At 35.6% G+C, this 24,177-nt stretch overlaps 1 protein-coding gene across 6 annotated transcripts in view; it reads right to left on the bottom strand.

The window, feature by feature from the left end:
- The window catches only part of PTPN4 (protein tyrosine phosphatase non-receptor type 4), a 224,592-nt gene that overhangs the window by 10,561 nt on the left and 189,854 nt on the right, over positions 1 to 24,177 (bottom strand). For all 6 annotated transcript variants that reach the window (XM_058434299.1, XM_058434298.1, XM_058434300.1 and 3 more), the window contains 10 exons: positions 22,091 to 22,250; positions 20,921 to 21,004; positions 20,771 to 20,827; positions 15,212 to 15,368; positions 12,015 to 12,181; positions 10,429 to 10,519; positions 10,285 to 10,346; positions 6,360 to 6,506; positions 4,552 to 4,680; positions 1,658 to 1,806 (listed from right to left, as the gene is read on the bottom strand). In XM_058434299.1, coding sequence (XP_058290282.1) covers positions 1,658 to 1,806; positions 4,552 to 4,680; positions 6,360 to 6,506; positions 10,285 to 10,346; positions 10,429 to 10,519; positions 12,015 to 12,181; positions 15,212 to 15,368; positions 20,771 to 20,827; positions 20,921 to 21,004; positions 22,091 to 22,250 — 1,203 coding nt within the window. The remainder of the gene's footprint in view (positions 1 to 1,657; positions 1,807 to 4,551; positions 4,681 to 6,359; positions 6,507 to 10,284; positions 10,347 to 10,428; positions 10,520 to 12,014; positions 12,182 to 15,211; positions 15,369 to 20,770; positions 20,828 to 20,920; positions 21,005 to 22,090; positions 22,251 to 24,177) is intronic.

The raw sequence follows: 24,177 nt of genomic DNA, 5'->3' as shown, positions 1-24,177 counted from the left end.
GAGTATCTGGGACTACAGGCGCCCGCCACTACGCCCGGCTAATTTTTTTGTATTTTTAGTAGAGACGGGGTTTCACTGTGTTAGCCAGGATGGTCTCGATCTCCTGACCTCGTGATCCGCCCGCCTCGGCCTCCCAAAGTGCTGGGATTACAAGGGTGAGCCACCGTGCCCGGCCCAAGAACAACTTTTTAGCTTCTAATCTGTGAACACGAATGCAGTAGTTATCAGGGACTTGGGATATAAAATGGTGTTTCACCATTCTTGCTACTTTACCTCTCAAATTTTGGTCTATAATCTGTTTTGATGATTTGAAACTCTACTCTTAAAATGTGTTGGAAAGTCTAAGTATAAAGAGATACCTCAAGATATCCTCTGAATAAATCACTTAACAAAGGTGGCCATAATAGGGAGGGAACAACTGTCTCCTAATCTCTGGATCAGTAGCAGTAAAGACTGGAGTCACTGTATTTGGCCCTTTGAGGGCAGAAGGGAACTTGGGTCTCAAAGAAAGAAAGAGCAGCCTGCTCTTTACTTAAAGCTTTTAGAAGTAGCATATCCTTTGGTAGGGTCACTTCAAGAGAGGTAGGAGTACTCAATGAATGTCCTAAGAGGAGCCACAGGCAAGGAAGAAGAAAGGGAATCTAAATATTAGGCTGCAACCTAATGCCTAAGCCATTGTCTGAATGTGTCCCATAAAATTCCTATGTTAAAATTTAATCACCAATGTGATAGTATTAGGAGGTGGAACTGGTGAGGCACTGTGGCTCATGCCTGTAATCCCAGCACTTTGTGGGGCTGAAGTAGGTGGATCCCTTGAGCCCACGAGTTCGAGACCAGCCTGGGCAACATGGCAAAAACCCATCTTTACAAAAAAAATACAAAAATTAGCCAGGCTTGGTGGTGCACTTGTACCTCTAGCTACTCGGGGGGCTGAGGCAGGAGGATCACTTGAGCCTGGGAGGCAGAGGTTACGGTGAGCTGTGATCATGCCATTGCACTCCAGCCTGTGTGACAGTATGAGACTCCGACTGAAAAAAAAGAAAAGGTGGGACCTTTTGGAGGTGATTAAGTCATGAGGGCTGATGGGATTAGAGCCCTTATATAAAAGGACTTCAGAGAGTGGGTTCACCCCTTCTGTCCCTTCTAGCATGTGGGGAAACAGTATTCATCCTGTCCAGAGAACGACACAACAAAGTGCCATAATGGAAGCAGAGAGGAGTCCTCATTAGACCCTCATGAGAACCTGTGTGTACCCTGATCTTGAACTTCCCAGCCTCTAGAGGTATAAGAAATGCACTTCTGTTCCTTTTAAACTACCCAGTCTCAAATATTTTGTTACATAGCACAAATAGACAAAGACAGCCCACAGTACTGTATTTCATCAAATCTACTGTAAATTGTTAAGACCAATTTCAGAGGTATCAAAATATGAAAAGGAGGTGCATCTAAAAATCAGTGCAATCAGTATTATTTTTATATCTTATGATAAAGTTACTGCCAATCATGTTAGAACATATCCTTTGCCTACCTTCAGAGCATAGCTTTGAGTTCTAATTATTACAGTGACAATAACAACGTAAGGACAAAATATGTACTCTCTTTTAAAAATGACACATCTGTTCAGCTATACATTCATAAAAGACAGAAAACAGAATACCTGCAATGGACAACAACAGGTTCTTCCTTGCCAGCCCTCTTGTTTCGTACATGACAAACAAAATCTAGAAAGTCACTCGAATCATCAGGGACTCCATGGTCAGGCCAAGCTATGTACTGGATCTGAGTGAGTGGACGACTTTCATTTTTCTAAGAACAAATGAAAAATTATGCACCTTGACTTATGTATTATTGAAATTGTCCCTATAAACCTCATAAAATTAATCAGGAAAGAAGGGAGGGGGAGATAGAAAACTAAACACAGCTTGCAGCACACTTAGCATTGATCACTAGGTCAGCTGCTCTCTGACCCGCGTCCTCATGGTTGGTGCCTGTTGCCTCAGAATCCCATAGACCCATTACAAGATTATAGTTCCCCTTAACTGCTCTATAGATAACAACTTGGGACATTATGAAACGTTAGATTTCCCCTTTGAGACATTCTTTTGGATCCTGCATACTGATGAAACTACTGACTCAGTTGGTCTAAAGGACCCTGAGATAAGCTAACTCACCAAAGAATGCACCTCTTGATGATTTTATCCACCTTATCCCAACCAATCAACGATCTTAATTTCCCAGCCCCTTGCTCTCCATCATCCCCTTAAAAACCCCATCCCAGATCTCATCTCCTTGGGGAGATGATTTGAGGGTCTCCTCCCATCTCCTAGCTCGGTACCCTAAGATTATTAAACTCTTTATCTGCTGCATCCCTGCTGTCTCAGTGTATTCGTCTGTTATTGCACAGCAGGAATATGAACGTGTTGGTACTATGACATTATCTTTAAAATATATTCATGTCATTGGAATTTTAGAAGGAAAGCAAAACCGACTACTCCTCTTCTCCACCAAAAGTTATGTAAAAACTCATTAGAATGCAAAATTTCAACAAAAAGGAAAGAAAACTATTTTATAGAAATAGTTGTATCCATTTAAGTATGGCTAATTACATTACTACGCTTTTTATAACTCAATTTCTATGTGTAAAGTATTTGAAAGATTATAATCAAGTAGATAGGTAGAAACAAATTAAGACCCAGAGAAATGCTTAAAGAAAACTAATGAATTCTTGGTGAGCAATAATGGTAAAGTAAAAAACATTTTTTGTGAACAAAGCTGACCTAATCCTCACACAATGCAGATGAAATTATGGAAATCAGAAAAATAAAATCTCAAGATAAATGTATATTAAAAATTGGAGTTAATAAAAACACAAAGTCAAATCAGTGGGGTTAATTCTTTTTGGAGAGCCAAGGTTGGTATAATGGAGACAGTAAGAGTATTGGGTTTAGATACATCTTGGTTCAAATCTTGACTCTGCCAGTTACAGCATTCAATGTTTCAGAAAATAATTTCCTTCAACTGAAAAATGAAATAACATCTATACTTTAAAGGATCAGTCTTATGCTAAAAAGACTCCATGAGAGGACCTGTAAATCACCCAATCAGCTACTTGGCACCATATACTCAATAAATGGTTGCTATAGTCATTCAATACTATAATTATAACTATGGTTATTGCCATTTACACTAAAGAGAGGTTCCTGAAAAGTAAAAGTAAAAGGTATTCAAGACTTGAGGTAGTATCTGCTATCATTAATCCATCCATGTATGTATTTATTTATGGGAGCAAACTTATTTTCCCAATTATGTTTGGCTCAAACTTTAGAAACTAACTCATGTCTTAGTTCTAATGTACTCGGGGTGTGTAAAGAAAAGCCACTATGGTAAATAAAACTGCCATGGATAATCTACAGGTGGAGTATAATAGAGACTATGCTAAAGATAGACATTATTTTATATAAACATACGTAGCCTATCTTTCATTATCTATTTGAGAAAATGAAGAAATATCATATTGGCTTGACCTGTTACATTAGACCATGAGCTACACAGTATATGTCCCCAAACCCTAAATTCACTCCGACGGACTCTAGCCCATAAAATTTTGAAATTTTAAAATTCTTGTAATTTTAGCTTTATTCAATGCCAGATTCCTTTTGTATAAATTAGCACAACTTCTGGCTTCTTCCCTTTTAGTAAGGCTCTGTCTCTCTGGTTTCCTTTAATCATGCTCTTGGGGTTGGAGGGGAGTTCTCATTTCCAAAGGCTTGACCATTGATGGGATAGTCCTGGGCACTCATAGCTTAGGCTATTTGCTCTTCTCTAGCAGTTACTTCCTTCTTTTAGTCCCTTTCAAAACCACAGGTGGTGGCAGGGGGATAACTAGCTGCATGCAGAGAAAGTAGAGTGCACTGCCTTAGCAGCCTGACAGAACTGGCAGCATGATGCTCTCTACATACATCTTCCAACTGGGATACTGAGCCATCATTTATTAATCAGTTTCATTTGAAGCCAAGGGGACTGACTCAGGCAGAATTAAGAGCTGGCAATTAGAAATCTACACCCCATCTGCTGTCAGAAGGTCCTGGTTGCAACCTTTTCCTTCTTAATATGTAGGGGACTGTGAAGTTGCTCTCCTCTGCTCTTTTAAAAAAGGAAAATAATTTAATAGCTTTCAATTGTTTTTTCCATTTCCACAGACACACCCAAATACTGTACTGACACTACTTGGAGTAAAAGTTTTTTTTATAATGAAACATATCTAAATAGCTGTTCTGAATAGGCAAAGTAGTAACAGTAGTATTATTTACCAGACTGCTTTTTCACTGACCATTCATATTTAGTCATAGAAACTAAAGAAAAACATTAATTTTATAATAGAATAGGATAATACTCTTAATAGAATTCCAAAATACCCCATTAAAGCAGATATAAATTCAATAACTTTTATAGTATTTCCTAGTAATCAATACTCAAACTAAAAACATTTTCAGCTTTCAGTCTTTACCTTGAACACAGCAGTTCTAATGAACAGATATCCTGCCTTCTTACCTCTTGGTTAAATAGTGTCATCTTCCTGAAGATATAGGCAGTGTTTCCTTCTTCAGAGTGGCAGGTAACTTGGTAGCATCCATAAGATGAACTGCCTGTGGGTTCTGGCCAATATTGGTGACATTTAACCTGATATTGATATAAATAAATAATAAATAAAATTATATACATATGGATTCATGTTCTCCAATTTTTAAAAATGTTTAATTTTTAATAAATTTCAAACATAGAAAAGTTGTAAGAAAAATTTAATACATTTCATCTAGATCTGCTGACTAGTGTTTTTTTTTTTTTTGAGATGGAGTTTTGCTCTTGTTGCCCAGGCTAGAGTGCAATAGCACCATCTTGGCTCATGCAACCTCTGCCTCCTGGGTTCAAGCGATTCTCCTGCCTCAGCCTCCCAAGTAGCTGGGATTACAGGCATGTGCCACCAAGCCTGGCTAATTTTGTATTTTTAGTAGAGACGGGGTTTCCCCATATTGGTCAGGCTGGTCTCGAACTCCTGACCTCAGGTGATCCACCTGCCTCCGTCTCCCAAAGTGCTGGGATTACAGGTGTGAGCCACTGTGCCCAGCCGACATTTTTCCTTTGTCACTTTTTTCCCTTTTTAATAGTAAGTAATCTGGCTATATTTTGAGACAGCAAAAATCCTCATTAAATCTTAAGATTTTTTAAAACAGCTGTAATGACAAGTAATTCATATACCATACCGTTCACTCGTTTAATGTATACAATCGTTTTCAGTATATTCACAGAACTGTGCATTATCACCACAATCACTTTTAGAACATTCCCATTACACCCAAAATAAACCCTATACCAATTAGTAGTCATTGTTCATTCTTCCTCATCTGTTCCCCCATCCTTACCCCAGAGCTAGACCACCAGTGATCTACTTCATGTCCCTACAGAGTTGCCTATCCTGGACATTTCATATAAATGCAATCATACAATATGTGGTCTTTTTGACCTCTTTCACTATGCTAAGTGTTTTCCAGGTTTACCCATGTTGTAGTATGTGTCACTACTTTGTTCCTTTTTATTGCCAAATAATATCCAACCATAAGACTATACCACATTTTATTTGTATATTTGAGTTGTTTCTACATTTTGGCCATTATAAATAATGCTGTTATGAATGCTCATGTACAAATTTTTGTGTGGACAGATCTTTTCAACTCTTTTGGATTTAGGAATGAAAGTACTAAGTTATACCAACTCAACGTTTAACTTTTTGAGGAACTACAAGACTGTTTTCCAAAATGGCTGGATGATTTTACAAACCCACCATAGGAGGGTTCTGTTTTTTCCATATCATCCCTAGAACTTGTTTTTATATGTCCTTTTTATTTTAGCCATCCTCTTGGATATAAAGTCTCATTAAGGTTTTGATCTGTATCTCCCTGATAATGATGTTGAGCACCTTTTCTTGTGCTTCTTAGCCATTTGTATATCTTCTTTGGAGAACTGTCTATTCAGATCCATTGCCCATTTTTTAAATTGCATTATTTATTTTACTGTAGAGTTGCAAAGAGTTCTGTATATACGTTAGACACAAGCCCCTTAACAAATGTATATTAATCCCTTTAAATAATAACAATGACAGTAATGGCTAACACTTATGCCACATTTATTTATGTGTTAGTCACAGTTTTATGCACTTAACCATGATGATTTAAAACAAGAAACCACAAGAAAAGAAGATTAAAGGTTACAAAGGCTTAAATAAACATGAATATTTTGACTACATATGTGCAGTATAATTTGAAAAAAGTCCAAGTAATGTGTAAGATTCAACTATGACTTACTCTGCCACGTTCAACTTGTGTGGTCAACATTACAACCATAGAGGAGCCTTGTTCCCAAGTCATCTGCCAAAAATCTGTACAAGTGTGTGGTAATGGCCCTTGACAAGCAATGTACTGATTTATAATGCTAGAAGAAGGAATTTCCATCTAAAAAGAAAAGGGCATGAAAAGAAAATGTTTTGCATTACTTTTTACAGTAACCAGGAATATGAAAATCATCCACTAACTGTTATAGTGAATACAACTAATCTCAATAAACTGCCGTCAGTAAAACAAATCTTTATTAACAATTTCTTATTTTATCTGTAGAAGAAATTTCATGGCAATGTTCAACAGTTATATGTATTTATCTTTTAATTAGTGGAAATAAGAATTTAAATATTTTCCAAAGATTTTCCTGGGCTCAAGCAATCCTCCTGCTTTGGCCTCCCAAAGTGCGGAGATTACAGGTGTGAGCCACACCCGGCCTATTATGATTTTTAAAAGCAGTTTAACACAGAATTTTGTTTCAGAGGCAGAGACTTGGTAAAGAAATAAAAAATACTTATCTGTAAATAGTTTATTGGTAAAATTTGTGAGGAACAAAAATTCTGCCATTGGTTTTAGCTTGAATTTTTACGTATAAAATAACTTCAGAGGATATCAGAATAATATTTTAAATTCATAATTTTCAGAAAGAGGTAAGATAGTATTTGGGAAAGTTGAGTCATCAGTCATTATCCTACTACATTTTGAGATTAAATTTTTTTTAAAAGGTGATATATGCACATGACAACTCAAAGAATAACAAAGAGTGAATAAAGAAAGTCTATTCTCCCATTTCAGCTTCTAGTTTGCACCCAGGAAGGTAATCTTTTTCTCTGTTTGTTATATAGCCTTCTCAGGGATATTCTATATACAACATACAAACATACATGCAACTTCCCACTTTTCTGTAAAACTGTTGTTTAAAAATGGTAGTATACTATATATATAATGTTGTTCTGCTTATTTCTCCTTTTTACTTCATCTTCAAGATCATGTTTAATTAGTAAATAAAATTTCATTCTTTTAAATGGCTCTACTGTATAAATATACAAGAAAATATTTAATGAAGATTTAAGGCCCTCATGTTTTTTACTTTTGTAAACTTGCCCCAACCTGTGCTCATTTGACAGCAAAATCTGACCTGAACTGACCTAAGACTATTTGCACTCTTTATTAGTCTTACTTAGGAAGAATATCTATAGTTTGCTGTTAACTATTCAGATATATTGATTATACAGCACTTGTCCCATAGCCTGCCAGCGATGCTACTTATTATAGTATATGGTATATGTACTAAATACCCTTTCAAAATTCCAAAAATTTGGAATCCCAAAGCATATTTTTCTACACCCTCCCACTCACTGCCCCTTTATGTGGAGAATGAGGTCTTCCTATGTTGCCTAGGCAGGTCTCAAACTCCTGGGCTGAAGCTATCCTCCAGCCTATGCCTCTCTTTAGTGCTGGGATTACAGGCATGCACTACCGTGCCTGGCCCCATAGTATATTTAACCTAAGGTTTCACATAAAGGATGTGGACCTACATGTAGTATTATCAAACTTTTGCTCTTTCAATCTCATAGGCGAAATAGTAATTCCTTGAAGTTTTCATTTGCACTTTTCTTTTTGTAAACTGCATGTATTTTTCATTTAACTCTGATATTATTTTTCTAAGTGTTAAAATAGTATTGTGGTTTTGCTACCAAAAAAAAAAAAAGGTCTTATCAGAGATATATTCTTAAGTAGCTAATCCTCCATCAAGGAGTCTCTATTTGCAAATTTGACTACTTGCTCAAATTTATTCATAACCCTCAAAACAGTTGCAGGGATTTCTTGGTCATCTAGTAGACATACTTAGAGCAGTGAAAAATTTGAGTCTTCTGAAGACATGCACATTTCCCGGTGAGATCAAACAAACCAACTCTGACATTTTGTTTTAGCTCTCATACTGTAAACAAGTGGCCTTTTTGCATTCTATGTAGTGCCTTACTTTTCACCTTTTGGCTTTTTTTACTGGTGATTTTGCTGTTTAAAAATGGCCCCCAAGTGTAGTTTTAAAGTGCTGACTAGTGTTTCTAAGTGCAAGAAGGATGTGATATACCTTATGGAGAAAATACGTGTGTTAGATAAGCTTCCTTGAGGCACGAGTTATAGTGCTGTTGACTATGATTAAATGTTAATGAATCAGCAATATATATTAAATAAAGTGTCTTTAAACAGAAACAACATTATGTATTGATCAGCTAAAGAAAATGTTGTGACTTTTGGCCTGCGGGAACCTAACCCTGTATTTTCCCTAGAAGCAATGATTACATAGTCTCTAATTTAGCATGTACAAAGACTTTCTAGAGCATGACAACATCGAATGGTGAGAATTAACTCAACTTACATATACAGTGATATATTTGGGCTTAAAAATAATTTGGAGGTTAGTATTTAGCTGAAATAAGATTGGTCACTAGTTGATAGCTCTTGAAACTGGGTAAGAGGTATGGGGGGGACTCTCTTATACTATTCTCTCTACTTTTGTATAGATTTAAAAATGACTATTAAAAATGTTATTTGCATAATTTCCTTTTCTATGAATTGTCTTTGCATGTCCTTCATCCATTATTTTCATTGAACCTTCTTTTTTTTTTTTAGACAGGGCCTTGTTCTGTCACCCAGTGACAGTCATGTGATCATGGCTCACTGCAGCCTCAACCTCTCAGGCTCAAGCAATTCTCCCACCTGAGTCTCCTGAGTAGCTGGGACAACAGGCATGCACCACCATGACTGCTAATTTTTATATTTTTATATTTTTATTTTTATTCGAGAAATGGGGTCTCAATATGTTGCCCAGGCTTACTTTTCTTATTCATTTATGAAGCTCTTTGTATATTAAATAAGCCTTTTCTAGTATTTAAAAAATTCCATTTGTCATTTGATTTTAGTCGTTTTCAAGCATACCAAAAATAACAAATTTTACCTTGTCAAATTCATCTCTTTAAGCTTAGACATGTATCTAAGCTTAAAAAACCTCCCCCTGAGATTTTAAACAATTTTCACATATTTCCTTCAAGTAATTTCATAATTCCACTTTAAAAATTACATTTTGATATATTTGAAATATATGTTGGCATCAAGAGTGAGTAGAGGTGAAGTATTTATAGATGAACGATATGATATAAAGATCTGCTTCAAAATAACCTGGTAAAGGTGAAACCAAGTTTGTCATGAGTTGACAAGTGCTGAAACTGAATGATGTGTACATGAAGGTTGATTTTACTGTTTGCTTTAATTTTGTACATTTGAAATTTTCTAATTACAGAGTTAAGAAAAAAATAGTAATTTTTTTCTTCCAGGTAAGAAAAAAAAATGCCTCTTTACAATGACATATTCTAGACTAGTGGTCCCCAGCCTTTTTGGCACCAGGGACTGGTTTCTTGGAAGACAATTTTTCCATGGAGTGGGGTTGGGAGGGTGGGAGGTGGGGATGGTTACAGGATGAAACTGTTCCACCACAGATCATCAGGCATTAGATTTTCATAATGAGCATGCAACCTAGACGATTACCGGTCCATGGCCCAGGGGTTGGGGGCTCCTGTTCTAGACAGTTGACCCAACCACCCATTCACTGGATAGTCTGTTTTATCTCCAATGATTTAAAAGGCCACCTCTACCATAAACAAAATTCTAGTATCTAAGTCTATTTATGAACTGGACTATTCCATTCCACTGCTCTACCTGTATATTAATACACAAGTACCAAAATATTTTCTTTAATATTACTTCGATAATATTTTTCATAGCTAAAAGTTTTAATATTCTATCCAGGTTAGGATTTTAACAAAAAGAACCTCAAAGTTCATAGTGGCTCCTATTTTTCCAAATGGCAAAGGCACAATAAAAATAAACTTACATTTATATAGTTCGCATTGATGTAGTCTTCATTACCTTTTAAAATGACCCGTGTGGCATCATCTAAAAAAAATTTAAAAGAAATAATGTTTTAGTAAAGTTATGTTTAAAAGATGAAATTTAACAGAGACAATAAGATACTTACAAGGCGAAATATCTCTGTATCTATTTTTGGAAATATTCTGAGGTAATTTGGCACAGGACATTGTCATTCCAGGTTTTTTCCGATACAGTTGCTAAAAAAAAAAAAAAAAAGGGACAATTCCAAAAAAAGCCATAAACAATTTCTCTTTTGTTTACCAGACTTGTTTCTATACTAACAGGAAACAGGGTTTTTGCCTTTGAATAGGTCATCTATACAATGATATACCATAGTCTAGTAGAGTACTGAACCAGATTTGCAAAGCTGAATTCTTCAGTTTCTAACATAAATTATGTGTCATATTTTGAAAAGTGGTAAAACTACTGAAACGAATTCTGCTTACAGCAGGAGCACCTGAAGTTGTGAGTAGCAAATCTGTAGAAAACATTTAACTTTCATTTAGTTTGGAGGTGTTTACAATATATGAACGAAGAACTTTTGAACAAAAACAGACATATCCTAAATGTTTTATAGTTAAACACTTACCTATAACATATATGGCAGAACAACAAATATTAATGATGGTTATTTCTAAAAAGACATTAAAAACTATCCAGGGAGCCTAGCATGGCTGTGCATGCCTGTAATCCCAGCTACTTGAGAGGCTGAGGCCGGAGGATTGTTTGGACGTAGGAATTTGAGATCAGCCTAGGCAACATAGTGAGAGGCTGCTTCTCAAAAAAAAAAAAAAAAAAAAAAAAAAAAATTCAGGTTTACTAATTTAAGCAAATTAGGTTGATACAGTCTGAATAAAACATTTCAAAATCCACTGGGTGATCGTGGGTCAAAGTGCATATTATAAGCACTGAAGAAGCATTCTAGTTCATTGGATATAATGATCTGTCTGAAAGTTTTGGTTTTTCCAGTTTTCAAGATTGCACTGATGAAAAATAAACAAAGATTAAATATGACAAGGTATAAACTTCAAAAATAAAAGTTATTTTCCTTTAGCTCAGGATTTTATTTATTTATTTATTTTTTTGAGATGGAGTCTCACTCTGTCGCCCAGGCTAGAGTGCAGTGGCGCGATCTCACTGCAAGCTCTGCCTCCCAGGTTCATGCCATTCTCCTGCCTCAGCCTCCCGAGTAGCTGGGACTACAGGTACCCACCACCACGCCCGGCTAATTTTTTGCATTTTTAGTAGAGACGGGGTTTCACCGTGTTGGCCAGGATTGTCTTGATCTCCCGACCTTGTGATCCGCCCTCCTCAGCCTCCCAAAGTGCTGGGATTACAGGTGTGAGCCACCACACCCGGCCAAGCTCAGGATTTTAAAGAATATAATAGGCTATCTTCATCTGCCACCTTTCAAAAAAAGAGCTATTTAACTACAGAAAAAAATTTAGTTTGATGACATATGTATAAAATTTCCTTATCCCTCTTTTTAAAACACATTCTATTAATATAACCATAGCTAGCTTTTGGGAGCAATTTTTAAAACTTGGCATTTTAGAACTCTTTATGTCAAACACTTCTCAGAATATCATTTTAGTTTAGAAATTATAATGCATAGATTAGGCACTTAAGAAACTATGAAACTAGTTAGAAAATATCAGCAAAATGCTTTTAATATATAATGATATTACTTACATCAAACTGTGTCAGGACTGTTCCAGTGATAAGCCCCTCAGCTAGCTGGATCATTGACTCCCGCAGGGAATGGTCATCCTGATGCACACTATCTAGTGGAGCTTTCTCAGGAATATACTGGAAATCTGGCTCATTTTCTAGCTTTTCTTCCACTACATCATATACAGCTAAAAAAAAAAAAAAAAAATCAAACAAACCCCAAAACATGTGGAAATCTTAATGAATTCACATGATAGGAATTTACCAGATACACTGTATAATGTTTTGTTCAAAAAATAATTCATTTGTGAAGAATTACACCAGATCTGAGTCTGGTGTCACTATGAGGGGACAGAAAGTAGTTGTGGAGTTGAGGGGCTTTGCTGTACCTTTGGAGGGAAGAAGTGTTCTTGGCTACATTGCTGAAAATGTCTGTAACTTGAAGAGACAATAAGAAAGAGAAGAGCTGCTGAGAAGCAGCTGTGAATACACTCGCTCTTAATTTTTAGGGGACCTAGGGCAAGAGTACAAATAGAGACCTATATACCATATGTTTAACTATGAGAAGTTACAAAAAACTTGAACACAGTGCTAAACAAAATATGCTTCATCCTCTTTCTGTGATGTATCTACAAAACAACCTGGTAGGCCACACTTCAAATGAGAATTCTAGGCCAGAATTCATGGTCATGGTAATGTGAGGAGATTCAGACCCTATATCCTAGGTCTGTATTCCACCATTACTCACTCTCAGTCCCGTTTTTTAACATAGGGGCTTATAAACATACATGTGAAGATCCCAGCCCACATGCAACATATATCTATACCTCTCCCTCCACAAACTGTAGCCCTCTTAGCCATCTTCTGGGCTAGGATACACATACCATGTGAACCCACCTTGAGAGAATGGATGTGTGGAAAATATCCATGAAGATCTAGAGAGGCTCAGGGTTATCTGGACCCAGAACTGAGGTTTGAAAAAAAGTGGTATAGAAAGGGAAGGGAGATTATAGCTTGGAATGTCCTTTTGGTCCTATAAAATTATGACTCCACTGGGAGAAGAAAGAGAGTCAAAGCAGGGCCTTCTAAAACATGCAGCCAAGGTAGGGGTCTCTTTACCCTTGCCTAAGAGATCTGGTTCCTCCTTGAATATCTATACATTTTTTTAGAAAAATAAATTTCTGAAATGAAAATGAAAAGACAAAAAGGTATGACAACATTTTGCCTAAGAAGAAATAAGAACTAAAGGGGAAAAGATCAGAAAAACAAAAATATATTCCTGGCAAACACAGTTTAAAATTTTAATTATATGATACTTTAAGAATGGAAAAGATAGACCCACACTGAAAGTAGATGCAGGTTCTGCTCCGTATTTTGACTATGAAACAATTTAGAAAGATATTTTGCAAGAAGTAGATCCTGGTGGGTTCCTCTCCTACTATAAAGCAAAAGGATGAGATTTTGAATTGTAAAAAGGCTGGGTCTCTGCCATCATATGGATCTTTGTTCATATTCTGCCTCTGTATCGTCATGAATCTGTGAGCAGGTAATTGAATGTCTTGGTGTCAAAGTATCTTCAACTCTAGAATGGGGATAATTCATCTGTCTCATTGGATGTCTATGAGGTTTAAATGAAAATATACAAAAGAGCCTAGGTGCACAGAAAGCTTTTAATAACTATTAGCTAATATTATTGAGTTCTTTAGGATCTATTATCAAGAGAAAAGATAATACAATAAATACAGAAAAAAAAAATGTTATTCCTGGTTTAAAATTTAAGTAGCTGTATGTGACAGAAAACACCTAATGACTCACCTAAGTATCAGGTCTAAATGAACAAGTTCCTTGAAAAGTCAAAATAGAATGTTCTGTTGAAGTCCTTTTAATCTTCCTAGAAAGCCAATTCTAGACCATGAATGGAAAAGAACACAAAGTGGAGAAGATAAAATGAAAACGCCTATTTGTGAACAAGAGTTACAAAGAGGATTTTTTATTTTTTGTTTATAAAAAAGAAATATCCTTGCAATATTTTGCAGGGTTGGGTGTGGTGGTGACAAGTAGAATTCTAATGATATTTCACTTTCCTATGGTACATATTCAAGTGGTAATATGGCATTAACAATAATTATTCTGTGGCTAAAATAATGATTAATAGTAAATTGTATAGAACAAAACCAGAATAATATGTCTAATCCTGGGATATTAGACATATAAAATTTTTTTCTTAGAGCAGACTGATAAAGTGTTGAGGGAACTCTAAACAATGCCATACGAACACTGGCTGAAGACTCTAGGACTGTTAGAGAAAGGGAGGTGGGTTTCTGGTAAAATTAGCTATTGTCAAAAAACTGAAGGAAAGGGGGTTAAACTTATAATGCATAGCACAGAGTGACAGAATTAGGAGCAGGACTGAAGAAAGATGGACTTTTAGTTCAATTTATAGTTTGAGCTATCCAAAAATGGAATGACCTGTTTCAGGAGCCACAAAGTGCTCTATCTATATTGGTAGAATGGTCGTGAGGTTGTTGTGGAGGAAATTCATGCAATTAGCCAAAGAGCTAGAGCTTATGGCGTTCAAGGTTTCTCCAAACCTGGAATTCTATGACTATGAATTAACAAGTCAGCTGTCCAGATTAGGAGATGACATGATTAGGCAAGTAGACATCATATACTGAAAACAAAGGCAGTATTTTAAAAACACTTTAACTATAGCTTGTTATGGCATTTTCTAAAAGTGGAACAGAGTTCAAATTTACTCATTCATTCAACTAGTATTTATTGAGTACTAGTACTACAACTGCTACCATTTAGGGGAAATGGGAGGCCATTTTAGCTTGGTAGTCAGGAGAGAAAGCCCTTCTGAAGATGATATCTGAGCAGAGACCTGAATGAAGTATAGGTATAAGTCATAACAAAATCAAAAAGAGTATGTCAGCACAGGGAACAGCAAGGATAAAAACCCTAAGTCGATTAGATTGGAAGATCTGAGGAACTGCAAGAAAGCTAGTGTAGAATAGAGGAAAGTAAGCAAGGCTGAGTGGGAGCAAGGGGTTAGGGGCAAAGAACTTGAATTCTGCCCCACGTGTCAATGAAAGCCACTGGGCTTTGAGCAGGAAACTTAGGTGACTTATGTTTTATGTCAGAAATCTGGCTGCTCTGTTCAGTAATGAACAGTAATAAATTATTATAAATTATCTGGTACTACATAGAGTACTCACCATTAGGTCGAACTAGAAGCATGAGCTCCCCAGAATGTCTCTCACAACTAGCTTTAATAAACAGCACAACCTGATCATGAGTGTGTTCTGCAATGTCCCGACCATTGATCACTACAACTTGGTCCCCTTCATTCAGTCTAGGGACACAGAGGTCAGCCTGTAATATAATATAGATAAGGTTTCAGATTGGCATGCAACTTTCTGAAAGTAGAGCACAGGAATTTAATAGACCCAATAGCCGGAGAACTAAACTACATATAGAAAAGCATCTTTCATTTATTCATCTATTTAAAAAATGTAGAAATCTAGCTTTGCCAGAGAGTATTTTTGTTCCTTCTTCATTCAACAATTTCTTTCCTGATGACATATTATGTGCCTAGACATATAAATAAGACTGATGATTTCCAGATACATACACACAAATAGCTTTAGCTTTACACTGTCTAGATACATACAAACTTGTTACCATGATTTAATTAAATAACACCAGTCCCCCAACAATACGATTCAAACAGTTACCACAGTGAATTTACCATGAATAACTGCAAAAAGTACAAACTTTGCTGCTAGCTTCAATACAAAAATCACTACATAAATAATAGACACACATCATAATCAGTGGCCAGTCACATCAGTTCTTCCAAAGTCTGATGGTCATCTGTTGTCAGTTCAAGTGCAGACAGGAAAGCATGTAGTTGGGCTGCCTCCTACTCTCACAGTGATAAACCTGTATTAAAATGAATAACCTAAATCTAAAGAGGAAATCGATCACAAAAGATGAAAGTGCAGCAAAGTGAATAACGCTGGAGGTGAAGTTTGAATTGACCATAAACAGAGTCAGAGAAGCAATAGATGACCATGGGAATGTTCACACTGTTGTTGGAGAGACTCTAGATATGCAGCCAAAGGAACTTTTGGAGATAAAAGTTCAGAGGACACAGTATTGAAAGCGTGCCAAGTAGACAGTATTACGACAAGTTGCCAAGGCAAGATGAAGCTCATTTGGTATTCTAAGCTGTACCACGGGGAGGAGGCAAGCACTGTTTAAACTACTCATGATGAGTTTTCACAAGAAAATAAAACATTTAAATTCTCAGTGTTTCTAATGTTTTGAATTACAAGATACAAAATCCTATATTAGCTTTACTATTTTTTTCATTTCCTTTTACCTTTATAAGAGACAGTAAAGGAAATTCTTAATGTTTTGACAATAAATTTAAAGGTCATGGGAACAACCATAATTTTTCCCATGAATCATCAAGATCCTGCACGATTTTATCTTGAATGGTCATTTTTATAGTCTTGCACTATAGTGCAAAGTGAGAAGACAAACAGCAATTAAGGTAAAAGAGACAAAAGAAACAGAAATATGGACATGTTCTGGGAACATAGCAATGAAAACATATGAGAGTGAAGTTTGAGGAATGACAGGCCAGGCTGAGAAGGAAATGATGGGGTTGGATCTTACAAAAAAGGGAACTGCTTGTGGTAAAAGCATGAAGAAATAAAAGCACAACTACTGAAATCCTTTATCAACACAAAGTCAATAAAATCCAATAAGGCACTGTCATTAGTGGAAAAAACACTGGTCTAGAAGTTACTGTGCTGCTTCTGAAATGTGTGATCTTAGACATCTGGAGTTCTGAAAATGAAAAGTTCTGATTATTTCTTAGAGTTGTTGTGAAGATAAAGATGAGATAATTCAATCCAAAGCTTTAAAATCTGGAACGTTCAAATTTAGAGTTATGCTCATTCTCTCAAGTTGCTTTTTTGTCTACTTATGTAGTGAAGTAGATGACAGACATTCATATACTCCCTCTGTGCACTAGCAGTGTGATGCTTTTGTATACCAATTAGTTCCAAGTTTTTGTAAATGTCTTTGAGATACCTGAAGTATAGTGAATTGGGAGCCAACGGTACTGGGGAAAATGTAATAATGGGCTATAGCAGACAGAGCTTTCCCTCACATTATTTTGTGCATAGTGTAGTTGGCAGAAAAAAAGAGGTGGTCTATGTGTTAAAGAGGACAGCTATGAATCTCTTACTGTATCCATTATTACTAAAGGGAACTCTCTTATAGTTAATATGCCTTTTGTCAGATATGTTACAATTTTTAATTTCCATTTCATTCTGATCTGACAAGTCTAAATAAACTGTTTGTGTGTATATATACACACATACAGAGCAAGACTCTGTCTTGCTCAAATATATATGTTTGAGGGTCTTGCTGTGTGTGTGTGCATGTGTGTGTGTATTTCAGACAGGGTCTTGCTATATATTTGAGACAGGGTCTTGCTCTGTTGCTTAGGCTGGAGTGTAGTGGTGTGATCACAGCTCACTACAGCCTTGATCTCCTGGGCTCAAGCAATCCTCCCACTTCAGCCACTGGAGTAGCTGGCATCACAGGCGTGTGCCACCACATCTGGCCAGTTTTAAAATATTTTTTTGTAGAAACAAGGTTTCACTATGTTGCCTAGGGTAGTCTTAAACTCCTGAGCTCAAGCAATCCTCCCACCTTAGCCTCCCAAAGTGCTAAGATTATAGGTATGAGCATTACACCTGGCCAATAAACTGTATGTTAAAATGAGTTCTGTTGGAGCAACAGCTTTTGGCTAAGATTATCAAACAGAAAGAGAATCATAACTTTAATTGGGAGTTATTTTATCCATTTCAGAAGATGTCCAATATAAAAAATGACAATAAAATATTTGAACCCCATAAACATGTACAACTATTATGTATTCATAAAAAAACAGAAACCTTTTCCTTTTCCCCTGATTGCCTAAACTGTGGTTTCCAATTAGAAGGTTGTGGTGATCTCTAAATTAACAAAATAATACAAAAATAATAAATTCCTATTGTTTTAAATTTTTCCCCCAATAGAATGACTATGTTTTAATTTGTTCTAAATTCCAGCCAATATTTATGGAACATAGTTCTACATGGCAGAAGGGAAAAATTACCAACAATATGTACAGATTAAAAAGAGAACTTCAGAGTCTTAGAATTCTGTTTGGAAATGAATATATCTATAGAATATTCTCTGAATCCTTGACTTAACTGAAAACTATCCATATTCATTGCTCAGAAAAATGAATATTTTTATGCGTGTGAGTCATTGACTATTACAACTGTCATGTAAATAAAGAAATGTGTATTATCTTTTCTAAGAGCAATATATGCTCATTGTCATGATCCAGACAATTAAAAAAATACAGAATACCTGTAATTCCATTACCCACATTAAACACTGTTAACTTTTTTAGCATGTTTCCAGAATTTTTCTATGTATCTAATATTTTAATAAACTGGTTCAAACATATATGTGAAATTATAACATGTATTTTTCCATAATGCCATCTTATGGATATATTTCCATATTTATATAGTTACATTTTCATCTCAATAGACACAAAGCAACAGATAATTTGTTTCCCCAACTTTAATGATGAACATTTTGATTATTTTTCATTTTAAACTGTTAGAAACCATACTGTAATTAATATCCTTGTATAAGTATTCTTTGTTCCCTAGTCTACATTTGATTATTTTTCCACTTTAAACTGTTATAAACCATACAATTAATATCCTTGTGTAAGTACTCTTTGTTCCCTAGTCGAATTATTTCATTAGGAGAAATTCCTAAATGTGAAATTGTGAGGCCAAAAGATATACAACTGCTTTTTTTTAAGTCTTAAATTTTTGTTTTTAGCAAAGTTATAAATCACACCATTAAAAGATTTGACTAGGTCTATAAGATTGTTAAGAAACTATTTGTGTTCCTCCCTACCACCTCCCCATCTCTAGAGGCAACTTTTTTCAACACTTTAGATATATCTTTCTGTATTTACCTCTGCATCTCTAACATATCTCTATTGTTATTCTTTTCTGTTTTAGATATTATCTATTAACTTTCTACATGATAGATAATTCATCAATCCTTCATCCCTTCATCTGCAGTCCCAATCATATTCATATTTCCCATCAAATATATATAAAATAAATAATTTTGGATGGTCTCTACCATCTTTGTCCCCATCTTTTACATACATATTAATAGTATGTCCCCAGGAGTCATTTTATACATAATATCCCTGGTCTTGTCCCCCAGTCACAACGGACTTTTTTCAAATAAGGAAATATGATCCACGCTGGGTCTATTAAGGGTTTACTTCCCAGGAGTTTATAATTTAGACTGAGAGGTCACTGTGGGCTACTGAGCTGGTAATATACAAACCTGTTAGTTATTAGTAGTCATATCCTACTACATGGATTGAGTATCACAATAGCAGTAGGTAGTTATACAATTTCTATTTAGTGGAGACTTAGGAATCACAATCTGATGTATGTGTGTGTCTGTGTGTGTGTGTGTGTGTGGTAGTGGTGTTACAAAACTCTGCTTGAAGCTGCTACTAAGTACACTGTTTTTTCTTAGACTGGAGTGTTTATCTGGAATGGCTTGAGAGGTAGGCTGATTCCATGTACAAATTCATTCGCACTGAGAGGAATCAAACAATCACATAAAAAGAAACAGACGAAAAGCAGAAAAGTCTTGATGATTTTAAAAGTTTCTTGTAGAGGTATGATTGCATTCATGCTCTTTAGTTTTGTGTGACACCTCAATAGCTATCTGATGTATTTATATTTAAATAAACTACTCTGTGTTTATGCTCATGCCAGGGGTATTCCATGAGTACCCTGTTATTTTCGCAAAAAACAAGGTCCTTAAAAACTAGAACCAAAACCACATAACATGATATCCTTGATGAATCTCAATTGTGATTTTCAAACCAACTTTGAGGTTGCTGCAAAGCACCAAAAAAAACATAGCTGGCCTCCTTCTCTCAGGCTGCTGGTTCATACCTTTCCTAGGACAGAGAGATAGTTAAATGATAAAAGGTGCTTGAAGATCATTTAGGTAAGAAAAAGGAAAGTAAACAGAGTAGACAACATAAATGGGAATTTGAAAGCAATACTTGTTATATAAAACAGTAATAAAGATGATGTACCTACAATTAGTTAAGAATTGTCCTATGATGAACAGAAAGTTGATGATTGTGGAAGCTGAACAATGAGTAATAGGAGATTCATCATAATGGATACATATGTTTTCTCTACTTCTGTTTAGAACGTTCATAATAGTTTTAAAAATTGTCCTTGTAGTATCATTTCCATTTAAAGTAAAATTTTAAAGGAGTGCGTAGGCAAGTATAATGTACTTAAACTACTCTAATAAAAAATAAGCAAACGAAAGCCCCCACGAAACTATACCTCTGTCTATATTTTGTTTTTTAAGGGGGTTATTTTGATAGAATCTGTTAATGCTTTAGAAGCAATGAAAGTCATAAATAGCTTCTTTATAAAAACGGGGATTTTAAAAACTTATAGAGAACAAGGAAAAACTAACTTTCTAGCAACTTAAAGAGATTCAGCCAACATTTGACACTCGATAAATAAAAGAAATGATGAAATTCCTTGTTTTATTTAAACTAGTAAGAATTATAAAATAAGTACATATTCTTGAAAACAGGATTTATCTGAAGCATTTAGATAACTCACAGGTGTTCCTGGTGCTACTCGAGACACAATCACAGGCATCTTCTGATCACATCCTCCCTTAAAAAGAGAGTGAGTACAATGTTAGTCAAACATTACCAAAAGAAGAACATCTTAATTCAAAAACTGAGTATAAAATAAATTCCAGATTACCTTTACATTGAATCCAAACCTCCCATTTTCATCAGGTTTCATTCTGATTAGGACAAGATTATCATGTGGAATACCACCATTAGGCTTAAAAAGACAAAATTAAATAGCTTGTAATTTTCTTCACTTAAAATCTATTCTTCAGATATACAGGAAGCATACTTTTTGTATGCTTATATTACGTATAGTTTGTAAAAAATCATAATTCTAATAAAAATTTTAGTTCAGAAGAGTAAATTCTTTGACTAATAACTTGCAGTTAGCCCTACCAGATATATCCTCTCATGCATTATTGCCAGCATATGCTAGACTATTAAGTACAGGAGGAACAGGGCCCATGTCTGTCTTTATTAATTGCTCTATCTGTAGAATCTGGCTCATAGCAAGCCAGGTTCATATGTGTGAGTACACAGAGGGTGCTCATAAGTGTTACATGAATTCAAATGATACTTCCTCTGCTTGATGTATGTGATTTTAAAAAACAGCTTTATTGAGATATAATTCACATATCATTCACCTATTTAAAGTGTATATTTCCATAATTTTTACTTTTGTCACAGAGGTGTACAAACATCACTATTATCTAATTTTAGAATATTTTCATCAACTCCAAAAGAAATCTTGTATCCATTAGCAGTCGTTCCCCATTTCCCCACCTGCCATCCTCCAAAGCCTAGTCAACCACAAATCTACTTACTGTCTCTTGACAGATCTGACTGTTTGGGATATTTCACATATATGAAATCATACAACACATGGCTATTTGTCCTGGGCTTCTTTCATTCAGTATGTTCTTTATTTTTATTTTTATTATTATTATACTTTAAGTTTTAGGGTACATGTGCACAACATGCAGGTTTGTTCAGTATGTTCTATGCCTGCTCTTTGAAGGAAAAAATCTGACTAGTTCTTATCACAGATGATCTCTTCTAGGAATCTTCCCTTAACCCCACAGCTTATTTAATTATATACTCTGTGCACTCCATAATCACTTCTAATTATAGAACTTATATTGAGTTACATCATGGCACAATTCATGACCAAAGAATATGATGAAAAAGAGAAGGTACTGTAATACAATTTACAACTAAAAAATGCTACAGTACAAAAGAAATTTCATTTAGGATTTTAAAAATTCAAATAAAAATGAGAATATCTGAAGAAGCGACTTACAGTGGGTTTTTCAGGAGAAGATGGAATATCAAATGTTTCATTAATATGACTTTCTAGATCTTGTTGCGAATGTGAATAATGAATTTGGTTCCAACTGTTTTTCTTTGATTGTTTGGGTGGTAAAGCTGGAGGCTTCCCATCTCCAGGGGTCTCTTGTGATCTAGACAAGAAAACAAATTTGGAAGTTGTTTCATAACTTTTTTAAAAGTTAGGGTCAAGCAACCCACATATTTACAATGTCTGGTAGGAGACAGGCTCTAAATACCGTATTTATTTGGAAGTGACACTTTTTAATGAAAATTCTCCTAACTTTGAAGTAATAAATCTAATTTCCTACTTTATCAAATTTATAAACAATTATATAATAAAATATATTTTAAAGGTATTCCTGTGAAGATACCTATTAATCTGTTATAACAAAGTAAACATCTTTCCAAATAAATTTTTTTAAGGTTTTCAGAGGAGTCATGGGTAGTCAGGAATAAGGTAGGCAAGAAAATCCAGAACTGATAATTGGGTAATTGCATAGATAAAGTAACTATTCCACTCTAAATAGCTTAAGAGACTGGCCTAATCTATTTAGAAATAAAACACGATTCATGGAAGTAATGAATTCAATGATGCAGTGAGGATTGGAAATCTGAGTAAGAGTGCTGAGATCATCACCAGAGACAAAACTGGTTGAGATATTGTCAGAACATATGATTTAAGGTGAGAAAACAAAATCCAATTAACATTAGAGAGCATAAGCCTCAATTTGTGGCAACAGGAATTGATAAAAAGAGCTAGATATGATAAAGGTAACTTCAGGGCAGAAATTCTAGCTTTTAACAAGCATAAAATGTATAAAAACATTACTTGTGAGCATTCCACAAAGGCCAAAAGTGGAAACTTGTGGTTCAACTTGTGTATTAAGAAGTATGCATCCACAGTTGTGGATTTGGGAGAAGTAAAAGATTAAACAGGTAAGGGGAAAATTGTTCTTGATAAGAACCCTGACCACTATTGGCATTATCATCTGATAAAAGAATTACTGTCTTACTGCCTAAGGACAGGTATAAGAGAGATGACAGCTACTGTGTCAAGCCACATGGCTGCTGATGTGGCACTCAAGCACACATTTTACACCTAGTATCTGCTCTTCTGTTGACTGACGGGACACCTAACATCCAAGCTATAAGGTCGGGAGATAGAGAAAACGTATTAGATGATATTATCATTAAAAAAAAAAAGTTGTTCTTCCCCCCACTGACATTAGGCCTGGCCATGTGACTTTCTTTGGCCAATGACATGTGGGTAGAAGTGGAATGTGTAACTTTTGAAAGGAAGCTTTAAGAAACAGTTTATGGGCCGGGCGCAGTGGCTCATGCCTGTAATCCCAGCACTTTGGGAGGCCAGGGTGGGCGGGTCACGAGGTCAGGAGATCGAGACCATCCTGGCTAACACGGTGAAACCCCGTCTCTACTAAAAATACAAAAAAATTAGCCAGGCATGGTGGCAGGTGCCTGTAGTCTCAGCTACTCAGGGGGGCTGAGGCAGGAGAATGGTGTGAACCCGGGAGGTGGAGCTTGCAGTGAGCCGAGATCGTGCCTCTGCACTCCAACCTGAGCGACAGAGCAAGACTCCATCTCAAAAAAAAAAAAAAAAAAAAAAGAAACAGCTTATGATTTCATTATGCCTCTTTTTTCCCTTGGCCATGAGACTAGCCATGTCCCAAACAGGGAATGCTACCAGTCTGGGACCCAGAATGAAGATAAGATAGAGCACAGCCACAGATGACACATAATGTACATATAATGCAAGAAAGAAAGAACCTTTATTATGTCACTTTAAGTTAGGCTCATTTGTCATCAAGCATAACAAGATAACTGATACAGAGATTTACTGCCAGTGACTCTTGGATACATCTGTTCTCCCTTGTAGAGGAGGTGTAAGCTTATTGAGAGGTTGGCTGCTAGACACCTAGTAAATAAGTGTTGTGAAACTGAAAGTATGATTAGTGCCAAGGAAGTCAGCTGGGATTAATAATGAATGATGTGATTGTATGGTCTTCCAGAGAAGTTTCTCCTAGGAGAGATTAGAGTCTT

This window comes from Hylobates moloch, unplaced genomic scaffold (assembly GCF_009828535.3).
Source record: "Hylobates moloch isolate HMO894 unplaced genomic scaffold, HMol_V3 SCAFFOLD_24, whole genome shotgun sequence".
NCBI classification, from domain to species: domain Eukaryota; kingdom Metazoa; phylum Chordata; class Mammalia; order Primates; family Hylobatidae; genus Hylobates; species Hylobates moloch.
This window is presented reverse-complemented; position numbering and strand designations above follow the sequence as displayed.